Source organism: Populus nigra, chromosome 6 (genome assembly GCF_951802175.1).
Source record: "Populus nigra chromosome 6, ddPopNigr1.1, whole genome shotgun sequence".
NCBI classification, from domain to species: Eukaryota; Viridiplantae; Streptophyta; class Magnoliopsida; order Malpighiales; family Salicaceae; genus Populus; species Populus nigra.
In genome coordinates, this window is record NC_084857.1 from 11621949 (window position 1) to 11638400 (window position 16452).

Consider the following 16452-nt stretch of genomic DNA (forward strand, 5'->3'; position numbering starts at 1 on the left):
CATACACAAGTTAACCTGAATATCCACATTAATAAAAAAAAATTATAGGTAAAACTATCATTTTCTTTTATAAAATATGGTTGTCACGAATTTATTATTTAATCTCTGTATAGATGATTTTGGAAGATGTGTTTTTATCATCTCAATTATTGATAGATCTTACCAATTATGGCACCATAATGGGGGTAATAAAAAGCCTTAATTGTAAATAACCTACCGGTTATAAATGCAAATATCATTTTCTTCTTCTTTTTTGTTGTTTTAAAAATCACCTAGAATTATTTTTTTCTTCTGTTTTTTTTTTATTTATTTCTCAGTGCTTTTAAACTAGAATACGAAATCCATTTCATCATTATATTTTAATTTCAAAAGAATCGCAAAAACAGTGTTAGTCAATGGCAGCAGACCGCAAGTAAAACAGCTTTAATAATTTCCAATAAAAAAACGGAAAAAGAGAAATCTTACAATAGTAAAGGGAGAGGATACGTTACTTTTTGAAAAGTTAAAGGCGAGGGAGTCACTCCTCCGTAGGTTTTTTTAACAGAACCAGAGACAGAGACAAGACAGTGACACACAACGAGTACTAAATTACCACATAGGTAGACAGTTGTTGGAATTGTGGGGCTGCTCATGGCTATTAACTATGGTGGTCTGGTGGGTTGCGATTTGCGAGAGTTGAGAGTGTAGAGGTGAGGTGAGGTGAGGTGAGTGGGTCAATAAAGTTATCTCTACGAGAAAAATCCACTCCCTCCCGCCTCTTCTCTTGAATCCTTTTCTCTTTTCTTTCTCTCTGCCTGCACAAAAACTAAAAAGAAAACAAACAAAAAACAAAACAGTAGCTGTTTGTGTGAATTGCTTTCTTTCCTTTTCTTTCTCTAGCTATGTGGAGCAGCTTCTTCTATGGCAATGGATACCCCAGAGAAGACCCAGATCACCGCTCCTCTTTCTAAATTCGAGGTGCATCTCTCCTTCTTTTTCTGACCTCTTTGACCCTTTGCATTGGTGAATGGGGTTTTTGGGTGATTTGATTCAATGCATGCCCCTTTGATTTGGTGTCTTAGTGAGTTGACTTACCTGGATTCGTCAAAAAAAGACATACCTGGGTTGTTCTGGTACTCCTGTCTTGTTCGATTCAATCCTCTGTCATGTAGTTTTCTTCGTCTGAATTTTGAGTTTCATGTGGTTTAGATCTCTAATTTAAGTTCAACCTTTGCAATCTGGTTCTTTCTTTGTATTGTCTTCATGCCTCTTCAACTACAAAGAGAACGAAGTGGCATTTCAAGCTTGAGATCTTAGTTTACACTCATTTTTGTGAAAGACAAAAAATTTCTCCTCATTTTTTAGGATCTATGTGGTGTTTATATTGAGTCTTACAAAATTCATTCTCTTTTTATTTCTTTTTATGGTCAATGTAAAAAGAACACTGTATTTTTATTTATCAATAAGGTTTTTTTTTCATTTCTGTTTGAAATGATATTCTCGCTGAATTTTAGATCAGTAAGTTGGGATTTTGTGTTTGTTCCATCTGGTTGCTTCTTTGCTCAATGATTTGAGATGATTTTTTGGTACTGGTTGCAGGATTCTCCTGTTTTTAACTATATCAATAGTCTTTCTCCTATCAAGCCAGTGAAGTCCATAAACATTGCTCAAACGTTCCACTCGCTTAGTTTTGCATCCCTTCCATCCGTTTTCACTTCGCCCCATGTCAGCTCTCATAAGGAAACTAGGTTCCTTAAAAGGTAATCGAATTGTTTTCTCGACCATTCTCATCAGTCTAGACACCAAGAACAGCATATATATGTTTGTCCAACTTCTACCTTTCTGTTTTCAGGCATAACTACTCTGATCTCTCAAAACCTGTGTTTTCCTCTGGAAATGGGAACGAAGTCTGTAAAGATGAAGGGGTAGTTGTAGATGCGGCTCAGCTGTATGATAACTCGGCTGAGTTACAGGAGAATTTTGATCCTGGGATGTCCATTGGAGAGTCTTCAGTTGAACCTCCTAGTGAACATTTGAAGTTCGCAATTGAACTGCCACAAACGATAAAATATGGTTGTGGAAGCCCTGACAGTCGGTGTGGTACTCAGACAGATATGATGTCTGAATCGGCTGGCACATCATTGCCACTTGTTCCATTTGCTAACGAGGCTTCTCATAAAAGTTTCCTTGAGAGTAAAAAAGAGGCTACAGAATGTGACTGGGAAAGTTTGATATCAGATGCCGCTGATCTGTTAATTTTTAATTCTCCCATTGATGCAGATGGTTTTAAGGAACTTTTTCAGAAATCACCAAACCCTGTTGTAGGATTTTGCACCTCTTTTAATGAGGTGCACAAAACGCAAATAGTCAATCCCTTTGGTTCTGGTGAACAAAATGAGATGGGAGACCCTTCCACTCAACCTGGAGAAACCATTGAGCTGACACAAATGGACCCGACACAGGACAATCTTGCTGCTAACGAGGATCCAAACAAATACATGACTAGTAATGCTTCTAAGGTAAAAAGATGCAACTCCTGTTTCTGCTGTTTAATTTGCACCTATCTAGTTGATGGAATGTATCCTGTTTATTTGTTGAATGCTTAGTTGTTATTTTTGTTATGCTAGCATGAACTCCCATCTACTTACTAGAGTAACTGTAAACCCTGCAGGAAGAATTATTTATAAACATCCTAAAAGGGAGCACTGGCACCTATTTGTGCTTTGCAACTCTCAGGGAAACTTGGCAAGTGTAAAACAATCGGGTCATACTGCACCCAAGTACACAGAGTCAGTTAGCTATTCTCTCAACCACAGCATTATCACGGAACCTAGAAAGCCTTTCCTATTTGCTACCTTGTAATTTGTACTAAAGAATGTCCTCCCAAACCATTTTCAATTTCGTATTGACATGCTCTACTACATTCATCATAAATTCCATCTAGCAGCTTATCATATAAAATATAACAATTATGCAGAGATGTAGAATTGGCAAACCAAATATTTGCGCCATTAATCAATCTGTGATGAATAAACTTGTACCAAGATTTCAGCTGTAATTCTTAAAGTGGCATGATATCCTGAAGTTGCATCATCAATTCCATTGCATGTTCAATTCCTGGATGCCATGATAGCTCTGCAACTTCAGAAACACGTTGTTCAAAGTTTTCCTTTTCTTTGAGATCCTGACCCCTTTGTAATTTTGAAGGCTTGTCTTTTACTTGGGCAAAATTGTTTTGTTCTTGTTCTCAAATTCTTAATTTTTGAGGAACTTTATGACTGTTCTGAAAACAGTTGAGTTGTTTTATTTTTCTGTAGGCTGTTTCTAATTTGCATCGTGGCATGCGAAGGCGCTGTCTTGACTTTGAGAAGGTTGGAAGCCGTAGGAAGAACATAGATGATGGTTCAAGCTCTAGTTCATTGTTAGTGCAGTTGGATGAGAAAACTACCCCTAAAAATACGCAATTGGTACCTGTTAAGCCCGGTGGTGATTCTTCAAGATGCATTTTACCTGGAATTGGTTTGCACTTAAATGCTCTGGCAATAAATTCCAAGGATAGCAAAAAAATCAAGCTTGAAACTTTCTCTTCTTCCATTACTTTGCCTGGTTCTGCTGTCTCTTTTAACTCCCGAACAACTGATCAAGAACTTGATGAATCATTGACCTTAGTGTCTTCTGAAAGAGACAATGACCCCAATGAAAATGTTGTCCCGCTTGTGGAAGATTTCAGCCAGACTAGCCCAAAAAAGAAGAGGCATGTTCTTTGGCTATATATTTCTTGTACAGTTATCACCTCATAAGTTTTACACTTTTTCTGTGTTTATGCACTTCTCACGTTTTTATGCTATGCTTTTTAAATTGTATTTCCAGGCGTAGGTTGGAAGGAGAACCTGAGGCCTGCAAGCGTTGCAACTGTAAAAAATCCAAGTGTTTGAAACTGTAAGTTCTTAGCTGTGAAGTTTAATTCAATCAGGGATCTTGTTTCCAGCTTGTAACCCAAATAAATATAATCATATGTGCTATACAAAAATAGATCTCAGTACTTAGAGGTCTCTTGACGTAGGCCTAAACACATTAGCATTTTTTATCCCGTGTAGAGCAAGATGTCGCAGTTTGACTGCTGTTGTATCTTTTCTGAATTCTCTTATCCATGGAAGTAAATGCAGCTGTCTTTAGGTAACTACAAAAATCTTTATCAATGAAGCTTCCTGATCCAAGGGCCCTTACCATGAATAAGTTTCAGACTTGGATCATATAGTTTCAAATATGACGATATCCTCTAATTTAGTATGTTGAGGTGGATACTTTAGTTTTTTCTGCCCTCTTCACAATTTCTTTGGCTCTTGACATGTCTATACATTTCCTTTACGTGGTGTCATTATGATCATATATTCATGTCATATGCACTCCATGCAGTTACTGTGAATGTTTTGCTGCTGGTGTCTACTGCATCGAGCCATGTGCATGTCAAGATTGCTTCAACAAGCCTATTCATGAAGATACTGTTCTTGCAACTCGCAAACAGATCGAGTCTCGCAACCCACTTGCATTTGCTCCCAAAGTGATTAGGAGCTCTGAATCTGCACCTGAAATTAGGGTTATAATTTAAACCTGATCTCACCTTTTGCTCAGGCAACAGTCAAACTTTTCTTTTAACTTGAATTTTTCTTCAAACTAGGATGAGTCCATCAAAACACCCGCTTCTGCCCGGCATAAAAGAGGATGCAACTGCAAGAAATCAACTTGCTTAAAGAAATACTGTGAATGCTATCAGGTAGTTTTCTTGGCATATTCTGTATGCTTTTTTATTTTTTTAATAAAAATCGATTCCTCAAATCATGGTTCTCTTGCGAAGGGTGGTGTTGGATGTTCCATTAACTGCAGATGTGAAGGATGCAAGAATGTATTTGGAAGAAAGGATGGTGAGTACCCAAACGTTTGCTTTCATACATATTTGCTACTTAGTATTTGGAAGAAAGGATGGTGAGTACCCAAACGTTTGCTTTCATACATATTTGCTACTTAGTACACACAAAGCCTTTCTCTAATCATGTTGTGGCTTTAAATGATTTAACAAATAAATAAATTAATTTTTGTTCTTTATGTTAATATTGATTCTAAATGTTTTGTGCCAGACTTCCCGAATTCAGGAGCTGCTTCAATGGAAATAGAAGATGAGCCAGAAGATGAAACAGAAGCAAGTGTGAAGAATGGGGTTGATAAAATATTACAGAAAACTGAAATCCAGAATAATGATGAGCAGAATCCAAATTCTGCTCTTCCCACAACACCATTACGGTTTTGCAGGTTTACTTTCTTAACCATTAACCGCCTTAAAAGTTAAATTTTTTCATTAGATTTTTAATGATGTTTGAAATTTGATGCCAGACCACTGGTTCAGTTTTCGTCCAAGGGCAAACCACCAAGATCCTTTCTTGGCGTTGGATCATCTTGTGGATTATATACTGGCCAAAGAAATGGAAAACCAAATATTCTTCGACCTCTATCTAAGTTTGAGAAACAATGCCAGAATGTCCCGGATGATGACATTCCTGAGATCCTTCGAGAAAACCACTCTCCAAGCTCTGGCATTAAGACTTCTTCTCCCAACAGCAAGAGAGTCTCTCCTCCTCAAAATAACTTTGGATCATCCCCGGGTCCTCGAAGTGGTCGGAAGTTGATACTGCAATCCATACCCTCATTTCCTTCTCTCACTCCCCAGCATTGAAATGAATGTTAGCTCGAATGAAAATTTTTTAAACCTTTGTAGCGTTGAGAGGCATGTTAGGTGGTAGTTCTGTCGTATGTTAGTTTTTCCACTCTGCTTGTATAACAAAATGCTATCTTGTGGTCATAAAATCCAACTGCCGTTGTATAATGTTGTATTTCTTTTTCAATTTTTGTTCATCTTCTGTTATGAAGGTTGATTTTCAACACTTCATTGTGTTATCAAAGACTACGAGTAATTGAACGTTATTCCCAGACTTAATGGGTTAGCGGATCGAAATTCGAAATTCATACCTGAAAACAGAATCCAGTTCTGCAGCATTAGCAATCTAAGCTCGGTGGTTCTGGTCCTCGTGTTTTTTCTGGGCTGTTATCAACTAGTCTAATTGATAGATCCGTTTATGCTCATGGATAACTTTCATCGTGGGTTTCATTTTTACCTAAAAATTTCTCCAGGCAAAGATAAAAGAGAATGTACATGTGTAAGAAAGGAGATATGCTGCACAGAGAGTAAGTCATTTTCTTTCTGGAAGAAGACCATTCTTAGTTTTCGTTCCAGGTCTAGAAGTTAAGCAGTTCTTGGTAAAGATGACCCTTCAATGAATCAAATATTGCATCCCTGCTTCGAGCTCTTTTCTTTTAGTAAAAAAACTTCCGAGGACGTGAAAGCTTAACAAGTTATTTGTAACCTGTAAATTAAATTCGATTCTTGCGATTTCTTCATTTGGATTTTTTAAGGATATTTATTTGAATTCTAAAAGGATTTTAATTTATAAAAAAATTAACAAAAACAAATCCCCTCTCATTTGCTACATGAATTCTAATCAACATTGAAAATTATTTTTCAAATATACCCCTTTTTTTCCTTATATTTCCTTAGAAGACCTTACAAAAAAAAAAACTCAGATTGCATCCCTTTTCTTTTGTTAGATTTGTCTAACAATGAAGCACTTGAAAGGGAGCATAAAGCCCAGATAAGAAAAGAGGTCGAAGACAGGAAGCAAATGAAAAACTTAGTCCAATTTCAAAGAGACAAGCTCGAATATAGAGCACATCAAACAACAGTCTATCCATCGCAGGTTTTGAAGCCTTTGCTAATTGTTTAGACGTGGCTCTTTTGGACTCAGCGGATGCACGATGACCAGTCTGCAATCCTGGACGGCTGGACCTCGAGTTCAAAGTGTTAATAAACATGGTCGATCCCATTAAACCAAAAGGTTGGTACATGAAATCAAATGTTGTAGATAATTCTTCTCGTCTCATAGATGGTTTACACGAGGGAAGTAATTCTTCCCTGTTTTTATCTTTGTGTGAGCAGCATCGAGTCAACTTGCCAACAAACTCAGTCGGTACGCAGAAGATAGCAAGGATACCCATTCGGTACGCAAAAGACCATGAAGATAAATGAAGACTTGGACCATGTTGGGGAAGTATTCAATCCAGTACTGATGATTAAGTTGTAGAATTCTAAACATTGATGATAACCATTTGCGAATAACTGAAGAGTGGAAGTCTAAACAGGAGCTTTCCTGTCAAAACAAATTTAAATGTCTTTTGAAAACTTTTCAATTTCAACTCGCTAGGATGACATTGCCAACGAGACATTCTGGATATATATATAAGAAGCTTAGATTGCAGTAGCATAGTTCAGTTGAGATTACAATGGTAAGAATGCTGGAGAAACAGCTTATTACTTTGCTAGATCAGCCTATTCTCAGGTTTCTACTAAGCTAACATGAATAGCTTTAGTCTAACTTAATCGCTTAAGATACATGTAGTTTGGAATACTTAGAGAGCTGTAGCTAGCAATAACAATTAACAACAGGCTTTCCTTAAAGTCGTGTTACCTCAGTCTTCTTCAGTTGAAGCTCTTGCACACCCACAAAAGCAACCCTTCCTCTGCCTTCTGCTGCTTCTCCTGCCACTGCTGTATATGAAGTCCCTCAAGAGGATGCCTGTTCTACTTCCAGAGAATCTGCGCTTGCTTTTGCTTTTCTTTCCATCCTCCAGTTTTAGCAGAATGCTCTGGATGCTCTGCACCTCAAACTGCAACCTTCCAATCTTTTCAGACCTTTTCCGTGCTTGTTCTGCCACTCTTTTTCTGCGCATGGAGTCATGCTCTTTTTCTGAAGTATTTCCCTCCAAATACGAGGGACTCTCTTCAGCATCCTTTGTTAGCTGGTCATCAGCATCAACCAACTGATGAACAGCCTCCTCAACTTCTTGAAGCTGTCTTTTCACTCTTTCAAATTCAAGATCATTGGCTCTCTTGCTTCTCTTCCTCAACTCCATTTTCTTTTTCAAATCTTGCACTGTTGTTTGAAGAGAAATTAATTTCTGAGAATCGGAAGCAAGTCTCTCCAAGATCTTTCCTCCGTTTCCTTCTTGATTGGATTCTGTAGTGATGCTAGTTGATACCTCTAGTTTGTCAACGCCTACCTCCTTCTCAATCTGCAATTCCAAAGAGCGATCCTGACTCTTTCGTTTGGCATTTTTGAATTGACGACGTGCAGTGGCATTCTCCGGTGAGGCAGCTTCCTGGTTTTGTTTGTCAGCCATCGGATCAAGGCAGTCTCTCTCCGCAGATTCCCATAATTCAAGCATCTGATCATCTTTCCTAGGTTGCTCTCTCTTGCTTCTATATAATGAACATTCTGAGACCTGATCAAGAGGAATATCTTTCATCAAAATCCCATTCCTCACTTCAGAAACTTCAGGCTTTTTGTTCTGTGGCTTTGATGCATCAGCGGGCTCATTTGCAAGCTCCATTTTTTCCTTCCTGACATCCTTTTCTGCAGCTGACCAACATCTCAACTGTAAACGTTCAGCGCCTTTTATTAAGGGTTTCTCCGTGTTTCCCATTTCTGGCATTTTAAGCTTATCCATTTCCTTCACCACTGCCTTTTCAGCTGCAAGCCTATCCATTTCTTTAATCACAGCCTCCCCGACTACTTTAATTCTAGACTTCATCTTCAGCAAATCTGAAATTCCATCTGTTTCTGCAGTGCTTTCATCATTTATGAGTTCTTCAGGGCTCTTTTCATGAAGTTGACTAGTCGTTTCTACTCCCTGTAAACATTCGAAGAAGACCAAGCATCAGAATGCACACCATCTACATAAAACAGTTGAATAGAACAAGACTAGGAAACAGCTTAAATGATTGGCTCAGCATGCTTGAATTCTACACAACACATGCTCACACACAGACACATCACTATATTTAATTTGCTATGAACAAAGAGAAAAAGCCCATAATTTAAAATTCGATATTTGAAATTTGTGCTGAGAAGATGTGAAAAATATTTTCTAATCTAAATTAAACCTTGTATCTTTCAAGTCAGATGATAAGGGTTTTTATAAGAAGAAGATATATCTGCCCTGGTTGGACTTAAAAAGGGCTTATTGAGGTGTCGAAATTCATCTTCTTCTTGTTAAGCCACTTGAAAAGGGAAATAAAATATCTACATATCTAGCTTGGAGTTGATATGCTGAATTGCTCTAGTAGTTGATATTTAAGAAAGAACAGTACCGTTTGTCCTCGACTTGTCCGTAGAAGCGCATTGTGCTCAAGGTATTCTAAATTCTCTCTCAGTGAATTTATGACTGGAACATATGCAGACAAATGAGCCTTCATTCTTTGAATTTCACTTTCCAGGATGCCAAACCTTTCTTTCATTTTTTCAATCTCGATATCTTTTGTGGCATTTTCTACTCCAAGAATCCCACAAACTGCAGTCAGCTCATGAACCTTGTTTTGGAGTAGAACTTCATGGATGGAAGATATTTGAAGATCAAAGTAGAATGATGAAGCCTCAGCTTCCCAGAGTTCAGACTCATTGCTTTTCCCTTGCAGCTCCAAACTCAAGTTATCTTCCCTGGTCCGTCTTTCCTCAATTTCCTTGTGTAACGTAGCCATTTCTGACTCCATATTATCTTTTGCTTCATGAAGGCATTCAATTTCTATTTTCTGATCAGTGCATACCTGCGACAGTTCAAGAACCCGCTTCTCTATGATATCTCTTGCAATTTTCGATTCTTCACATTGCCTCTTCAGCTCCTCGATAGTGGTGCAAAATTCTGCATTTAAGTTGTTTGTAGCCTTGATATTCTGTTTCGCAAGGAAAAGCTCTTTTTCTTTCTCTTGAAGAAAATCTGTTTCAATTAAAATTTGACAGTTTAATTGATCTGTTAAATCCTTTTCTTCCTGTAGCTCCTGCTGCAAATTTTCAATTCTTTTGTTAAGATGTAGACCTTCAGCTTCTTTTGTTTGCAGTTTATACCCCAACAGTTCAACCTTCTGCTTGAGATCTCTGTTAATCACATTTAGAGAGCTGATATCTTCAGAAAGGGCTTCAAGTTCCTTGATTTTCTGTGTTGCAAAGCTCTCAAACACCGATGAGATGTTACTGACAGCTACAGCTTCCTCGAGAATGCTACTGTTTTCCTCTTCAAGTACATGCGTTTCCTCTTTGAGGTCCAAAACTTTTTGAAGCAAAGATCTGTTTTCTCCAAGAGCCTTCAAATTTTCTTCTTTCAATTGCTGGTAAGAACCCTGCAAACTTGTCAGATTCACAAGCTGGGTTTCAAGTTGAGCTTTCAATTCTTCCTCCTGCTGCTCTCCCTTGTTCATTTCCAATCTCAATTGCCTGTTGATCTCTAGCAGTTCGTGGTTACTTGTTTCCAGCATAGCATGTTGCTCTGCCATTATCTTTAACTCCTGCTCAAGCATGCTTTCCTCTGACTCGAGCTCAACACAATCTAATCCCAGTTGTTTGAGTAAAGTTAACATCACCGAATTCTCAACCACCAATTGCTGATTCTCATCCTCCTTTACAAGGACCAAACTTTTTAGGTCCTCGATATTGTCCAAAATATGTGCAAGACTCCCATCTTCATGCTCATTAACCGGATTAAATTGAAGAGCTCTCAAAACCTGACGAACGCCCATTTTAAGCTTCTCAATTTCATCTAACAAGAATTCTACTTCAACCTGCTGCTCAAGATTCTCGGTCTCTAACTCTGATATAAGTTTATTTGAGAATTTGGATGCTTCTACATGTTTCTGACACTCAATCAATAAAGATAAATTCTTCTCCTCTAAATCTTTAATAAACTTTTGCAAGATGAAGATCTCAACCTGAGCATTTACAGCTTTATCTAGTTCTTCTTCAAAGTCTTTCTTACTCAACCTACTTTTTTCTTTTAGTTGATGGACCTGGTTTTCCAGATCTTCCAGTCGAGATTCACTTGACTGTATATAACATGAACGCTCTTGTTTTTCTACACCAAGAAAACCCCACAGGTCCTTTACTTGACAAAGTGTGGAATCTTTCTCCTTCTCCAGACCAGTGTATTTTTCTTCTAATCTTGTAAACCTCCTTTCTAAGTTTCCCAGTCTCTCTTCAACATTTTTCAGCTGCAAGACCAGGGAGCTTCTTTCATCTTGAAGATTGGATTTCTCATTTTTTAGCGTCTGGCAGAGTTCTTCAAAGCTTCTTGACCTTGTCCTCAGACCTTCGAGCTCAATATTTGCACCAGAGAGAGAATTCTCCAGCAAGTCATTTTTCTCCAAGAGCTTCCGCAAATTCTCGGTCATAATCTGTAACTGAGAAAGCAGGATGGATTTTTCAGCAACAAGACTGGATTTTTCTCCCTGAAGAAACTGGGAGGACTCCTGCAACTCTTTAACCTTCTCTCTTGACCCTTCCAGCATGCGATTTAAATCTAAGAGGGAATTTTCCGATGCCACATTCTTCTCCATAAGTTTATCCATTGCCCTCAACTTTTCATGGAGAACTTCCTTTTCTTCTGAGTCCTTTCTGCAGACCTCTTTTAGCTTCGAGTTTTCATCTTGCAAGTTCTTCACAGATGAACCAAGGCACTCTGGACTTAAACCTAACAAGTCCACTTGCTCCATTAAGGCCCAATATCTTGTGTTCGAACACTCAATTTCCTGCTTCAAACGGTAAATCTCTTGCTGTAGGGAATTGCTCTGAGCCACTTGTAGGGAAACATCCTCTTCAAGTTTCTCTTTCATTTCCTTCAAGCTAAAAATTTCATTTTTCAAATTTGTTATTGAAATAACGGAATTGCTGTTCAGTTCATTGAGGCTCTGGTTCTCTTCCTTAACCTGCTTGAGGTTCTTCTGCAGATCATGGTTGGATATCTCCAAATCCTTCAAGATTTGGAGACGATTTTGAAGCTCAAATGCCAAAGCTTTCTGCTCCTCTTGAGATTGAGAGTGCAATTTCTGCAAGGACTGCAGAGTAGCTTCAACTTGAATAAAACGTGACTGTTCATCTTGCAGCGAAGCCTGAAGTTTCTCCAACTCATTTTCCTTCTCTAAAAGTTCTTGATCCTTTGTTGCTATCCTCTGTGCCAAATTCTCGGCCTCTGACTGCAGAGAATGATTTGATCTCTCTAACAGGAAACATTGCTCTTCTACAGTTTTCAATTTTGCTGCCCCCGTCAGAATTTCACTGTTTAATCGATTGACATCCTCTTGAGCATGAAAAATTTCACTCTCCATCATAGCTATTTTCTCTGAGCACAGCTCATACTGAAGTTCTGCAGCTTCTTTCTCTTCCTTCAATTTAGCGAGGGCCTTCTCCAATGCTTTAGCTTCAGTTTCTGCTCTTTCGGTTAGCTCATTAAGCATTCTAGAACTTTCCTCAGCAATAAAGATTTTCTTCTGCAAACTGGATAACAGTTGAAGACATTGGTTGTACTGAAGAAGACCAGCTTCCTTTTCAGCCTCTAATGCGGAAAGTTCTTGCTTGAGATGTTGAGCTTCTATTTCAGCTTTAATAGCTCGTTCATTGAGTCCTTTTGAATCCTCTTCCGTTTGAGAGATCACATTCTCTAAAGCAGATATCCTTTCCAAGCATTTATTGTACTGAAGAAGACCAGCATCCCTTTCGGCTTCTAATTTAGCAAGAGTTTCCTTCAGGATCTTAATTTCAATTTCTGCTCTGCTTGCTCTTTCATCAAGACCTCCGACATCCTTGAGTTCTCTCTCCAAGCTGGATAGCTTCTGCAAGCTCTGCTGGTATTGAAGAAGAGCAGCTTCCTTCTCAGTTTGAATCTCTGAAAGAGCTTTCTTTAAGATTTGAACTTCAGTTTCTGCTGCTTCATGAACCTTCAGGCCTTTTTTCATTTTTCCATTTGCGACTTTTGAAACTTGAGAAGCCGCTTCTCGTGACATAAACAACTCATCGAGCTGCTTTAAACCTTTTTTGTTTATTCCAGTGTCTGATTCTTCAGGATACCCCCCATTCCTTTCCATAGAGAGTCCAAATGAATCCCTATGCAAACCATCTGGGTCAAGAAATGCACAGATAGGATGTGGCATTTCTGGGGTGTGCAGCTCACCATCAGGGCCAGAAGAGCCTGAGGGTGAGTCATCACCCGGTGCATAAGATACTTGGTTGGGAAATGCTTCTGCCATGGTTCGATGAGCCTGGCGGAGCTCCACAGTTGCATGATCATATCTCTCGGCTAATGCACGGTAAGCTCTGTAGAATTCCTCCACCAATTTCATCAGTTCAGGACGCTTCTTATAGTACATTTCTGCCCTCCTTGCAAAAGAATCGGCATCTTCTTCAATGAGCTTGATCATTGCTTTGACTTTGGCATCCATATCTGTTGAAACAAATCCATGCTCATTGAGAATGGGGCCCATAAATCAGTCATTGATATATGCAATTCAGCAGCTTGGCTGTTATTGATGAACAGTATTTAAAGGCCCTGTGACCTTTTAGAACTTATGGCAATTAGAATATGAGCCTGTGCATTTAAAATGTTCTTGATACAGAACAAAGCATGATGTGCTATTTGATTATCCACTTCCATAACCACATTTTTTAAACATGCCCTGAACGATGTGGATGGTAATTATTTTATGGAAACTAAATCCGGGGCATCTTTTGCATTCAGAGAAATTAACGTGGGATAACTAATAGATATGTGAAGGATGGTGGACAGTCGACTTCAAGGTTTAATTGGTTGTAGGGTAGTGATGAACACAAGCAAACATATGCAGTAGCACACCAGCTAGCTGTAATTGAGAACAGGCTCTTATGTGCATCGCAATAGAAAGAATACTCATGCATTTGTTACGATTCAAACCAGACTTGCCTTCAGTTGATGATGAGGCTTTAACTAATAAGGAAGAAACTGCCCATGTATGAGATTTATGATAATTGGATCTTTTTCCTTGAATAAGCAAAGTTTTGTTGACTTTAATATCTATAATAGAAAACAGTCAAAAGAACATTCAAGTATTACTTCTTCCACACCGAGCATATGTATTAAGCAAACAGTGTTCAAGTTATATGACAATGATACAAGAAGAGAATGGAGACCTGTGAGATTTTCTTGAAGCCATTTTGAATTCTTTGGACTAATGTGGCTGTCCCACCACCAAGAATATAATCGTCTGGACTCAGAATGTAATAGTGTTGCCATGACTCCAGCCAAGAACAATAAAGCAACTGGCTTGGACTTTACAAAAGCCTGGTCTTTGTACCAGCAATAGAAAACCAAGTAGTGGATCCAGGCCAGAATAATAATTTAAGTTATTCCAGGCTTCCAGCCACTCAATATCTAAAGGTCCCTTCAGGATCTTCACTTCATATGTCCTTTCTTATAAACCTACACAGACCAAGATCATTGAGTAACAACAGAATTTAATATTTTCTTTACGTGTTCTAAAAATATATAAACAGTTGATATGCAGACTACCTGCTCAATGAAACAGTCTACTGTTTGTGTTGCAAATGGAACTTTCTTATCACGGTTTATGTTGCGAATGGAACTCCACGCTTCAATAACCTTCAAATCCATAAACGAAATAAAAGGAAAATCAGATCTTCCAAACTCATACATTGCAAAGACAACCACGCAAGATAGAGCCAAGCAATTCGAAAAAATGAAAAGAAAATAAAACAGGAGAATGCAAGGAGTCAGATACTAAAATTATCAAGCTTGCATTGTTTGATTTCCCAAATTCCAGGATGCAAGTGATAGTAGTATGCAGCGTTGCACATAATTGACCAATACTGGCCCAGCAATAGTCTTGATGCAAATAATCGTACAGAAGAAACACACAACTGAACAGCCAACCCAGCGATCCAAAACCCAGAAAGAGTTCATGAAACTCAATCTACCATTTAAAGGAAAAGAAAAGCACAATCTTGAAGCAGACTGATATCAACTTGAACTCAAGAGATATCTACGAGACTTGGAAGTTAGAGCTTACCAAAAGAAAGCAAGACTACAGTTACAAAAACACAAAAAAGATCCTTTGTGTTCAGTAATAAAATCTGATGACGGGAGGAGGGGCGAAGAATTCTAGTTCTGGGATTTGATGAGCAAGGTAAAAACTTACCAACTACCGTCCAAAAGAACACAAAAGACACAAACTTGAAGCAAATGGGCACCTACGAAGACTGCAAAAAAAATGATCCTTTATGAACATCACAGATCAAGAACATACCAAAAGAATGAAACCCGGTAGAATAATGGGGTTTTGATCGGCAGACGGCAGCGGCTGTGATACTAAACCCCCAGCTACATGTCTTCCTAGTCACACCATTTTCTCTATCAAATTCACAAGCACACACTCCCCCCCTCTCTCTCTGAAATGAGACTTGTGCATTATGTTCTTTTAGATTTGGTATCCTCACACTGTCAATAATTGTTAAAAGAGAAAGTTAGCAGAGAATGAAGCAGCAGGTTAGGTGAAGTAAAAAACTTAAAAGTCTTTTTTTGGTGGATATTTCCACTTGCAGTAGAGAAGATTTATGTCATCCTCATACGTAAATAAGTGTAGTTTAGGGAACGAGGAATACGAGAATTAAGAGTGGGATTATCTTTGTTAATTTGTGGTTAAGATTTGATTTAATGGAGGATACAGATGAACGGTCACATTCCGCAGTTTCTTTGCGGCCTTTTGTCGTTACCTTTTTCAGAGAAATTGAGACGGCAAAATAACCATGGAAAAGAAAAGAAAACTATTATAATAACTAATCTGCCATTGCTTAAGATCTCAATGATGTTCTTTCTTGGGTTCCTGAATCTGTCTGCTTTCTAGCCTTGTTCTCGTACAGCACTGTACATTAATGTTAGAATATTTTTTTGCTTTTCGACATTAAAGAAACCTTTATTAACCAGTAACTCGGTTTCATTAATCTCTTAACGATTGAAGGTCTCAGGTTTCAATTTGAATTTCTGTGAGGAGTGTGATGTTACTCGTAAGGAACATCCATTCCGAGTTTTTTTTTTTTTTCTAATAATATATACTATCATTAACTATTTAATTGTTGGTGTCAAATGGTTCATTATTTTAGATTGTTTAATTAATAGACTAATTTGAAGTAAATATTTCAAGGTGATAATCTTTTTTATGATAAAATATTATCGAATCAGTCAGTTTATACGTAATTCAAAACTAAATCTTTCTCTAGATGATCTTAAAAACATATATTTTATCTCAGTATGACGTATTCATGTTTTCTGTAGATAATTTTAAAATCTTAGGAGTTTAATAAATCTTTGGTATGGATTTTGAACATAAATAAGCAGACCTGCAAGTCAATCCATACACGTGATGTGTTTTGTTATGGTTGATGTTACTTTCTTTCCATGGTTGGAGGTATGGCCGTGAAAATCTTTTTTCCTAACAAAAAAATGAAATCACATATCAATAATTAAACACCTTGAACAGTACAATATAAAGCATTACAG

The 16452-nt window shown here is 37.9% G+C and overlaps 2 protein-coding genes and 1 long non-coding RNA gene across 3 annotated transcripts; 2 read left to right on the top strand and 1 right to left on the bottom strand.

Annotated features, from left to right (window-relative positions):
- Window positions 1-608: 608 nt before the first annotated feature.
- Window positions 609-5857, top strand: LOC133697348 (protein tesmin/TSO1-like CXC 2). Its single transcript, XM_062119819.1, has 10 exons — window positions 609-957; window positions 1579-1739; window positions 1832-2498; window positions 3297-3733; window positions 3850-3918; window positions 4396-4576; window positions 4658-4753; window positions 4835-4901; window positions 5115-5286; window positions 5368-5857. Exons 1-10 carry the CDS (start codon window positions 901-903, stop codon window positions 5705-5707), a joined length of 2247 nt encoding a protein of 748 aa, XP_061975803.1. The 5' UTR covers window positions 609-900; the 3' UTR covers window positions 5708-5857.
- Window positions 5858-6681: 824 nt separating this feature from the next.
- On the top strand, window positions 6682-7248 carry LOC133696205 (uncharacterized). Its single transcript, XR_009842638.1, has 2 exons — window positions 6682-6923; window positions 7025-7248. It is a non-coding gene; the product is annotated as an uncharacterized LOC133696205 (long non-coding RNA).
- Window positions 7249-7291: 43 nt separating this feature from the next.
- Window positions 7292-15538, bottom strand: LOC133696204 (protein NETWORKED 1A-like). The gene is made up of 5 exons (XM_062118317.1): window positions 15203-15538; window positions 14449-14538; window positions 14070-14358; window positions 9236-13347; window positions 7292-8775 (listed from the first exon to the last, which is right to left on the bottom strand). The coding sequence occupies exons 3-5, from the start codon at window positions 14170-14172 to the stop codon at window positions 7555-7557; spliced, it is 5436 nt and encodes a 1811-aa protein (XP_061974301.1). The 5' UTR covers window positions 14173-14358; window positions 14449-14538; window positions 15203-15538; the 3' UTR covers window positions 7292-7554.
- Between the last annotated feature and the right edge of the window lie 914 nt (window positions 15539-16452).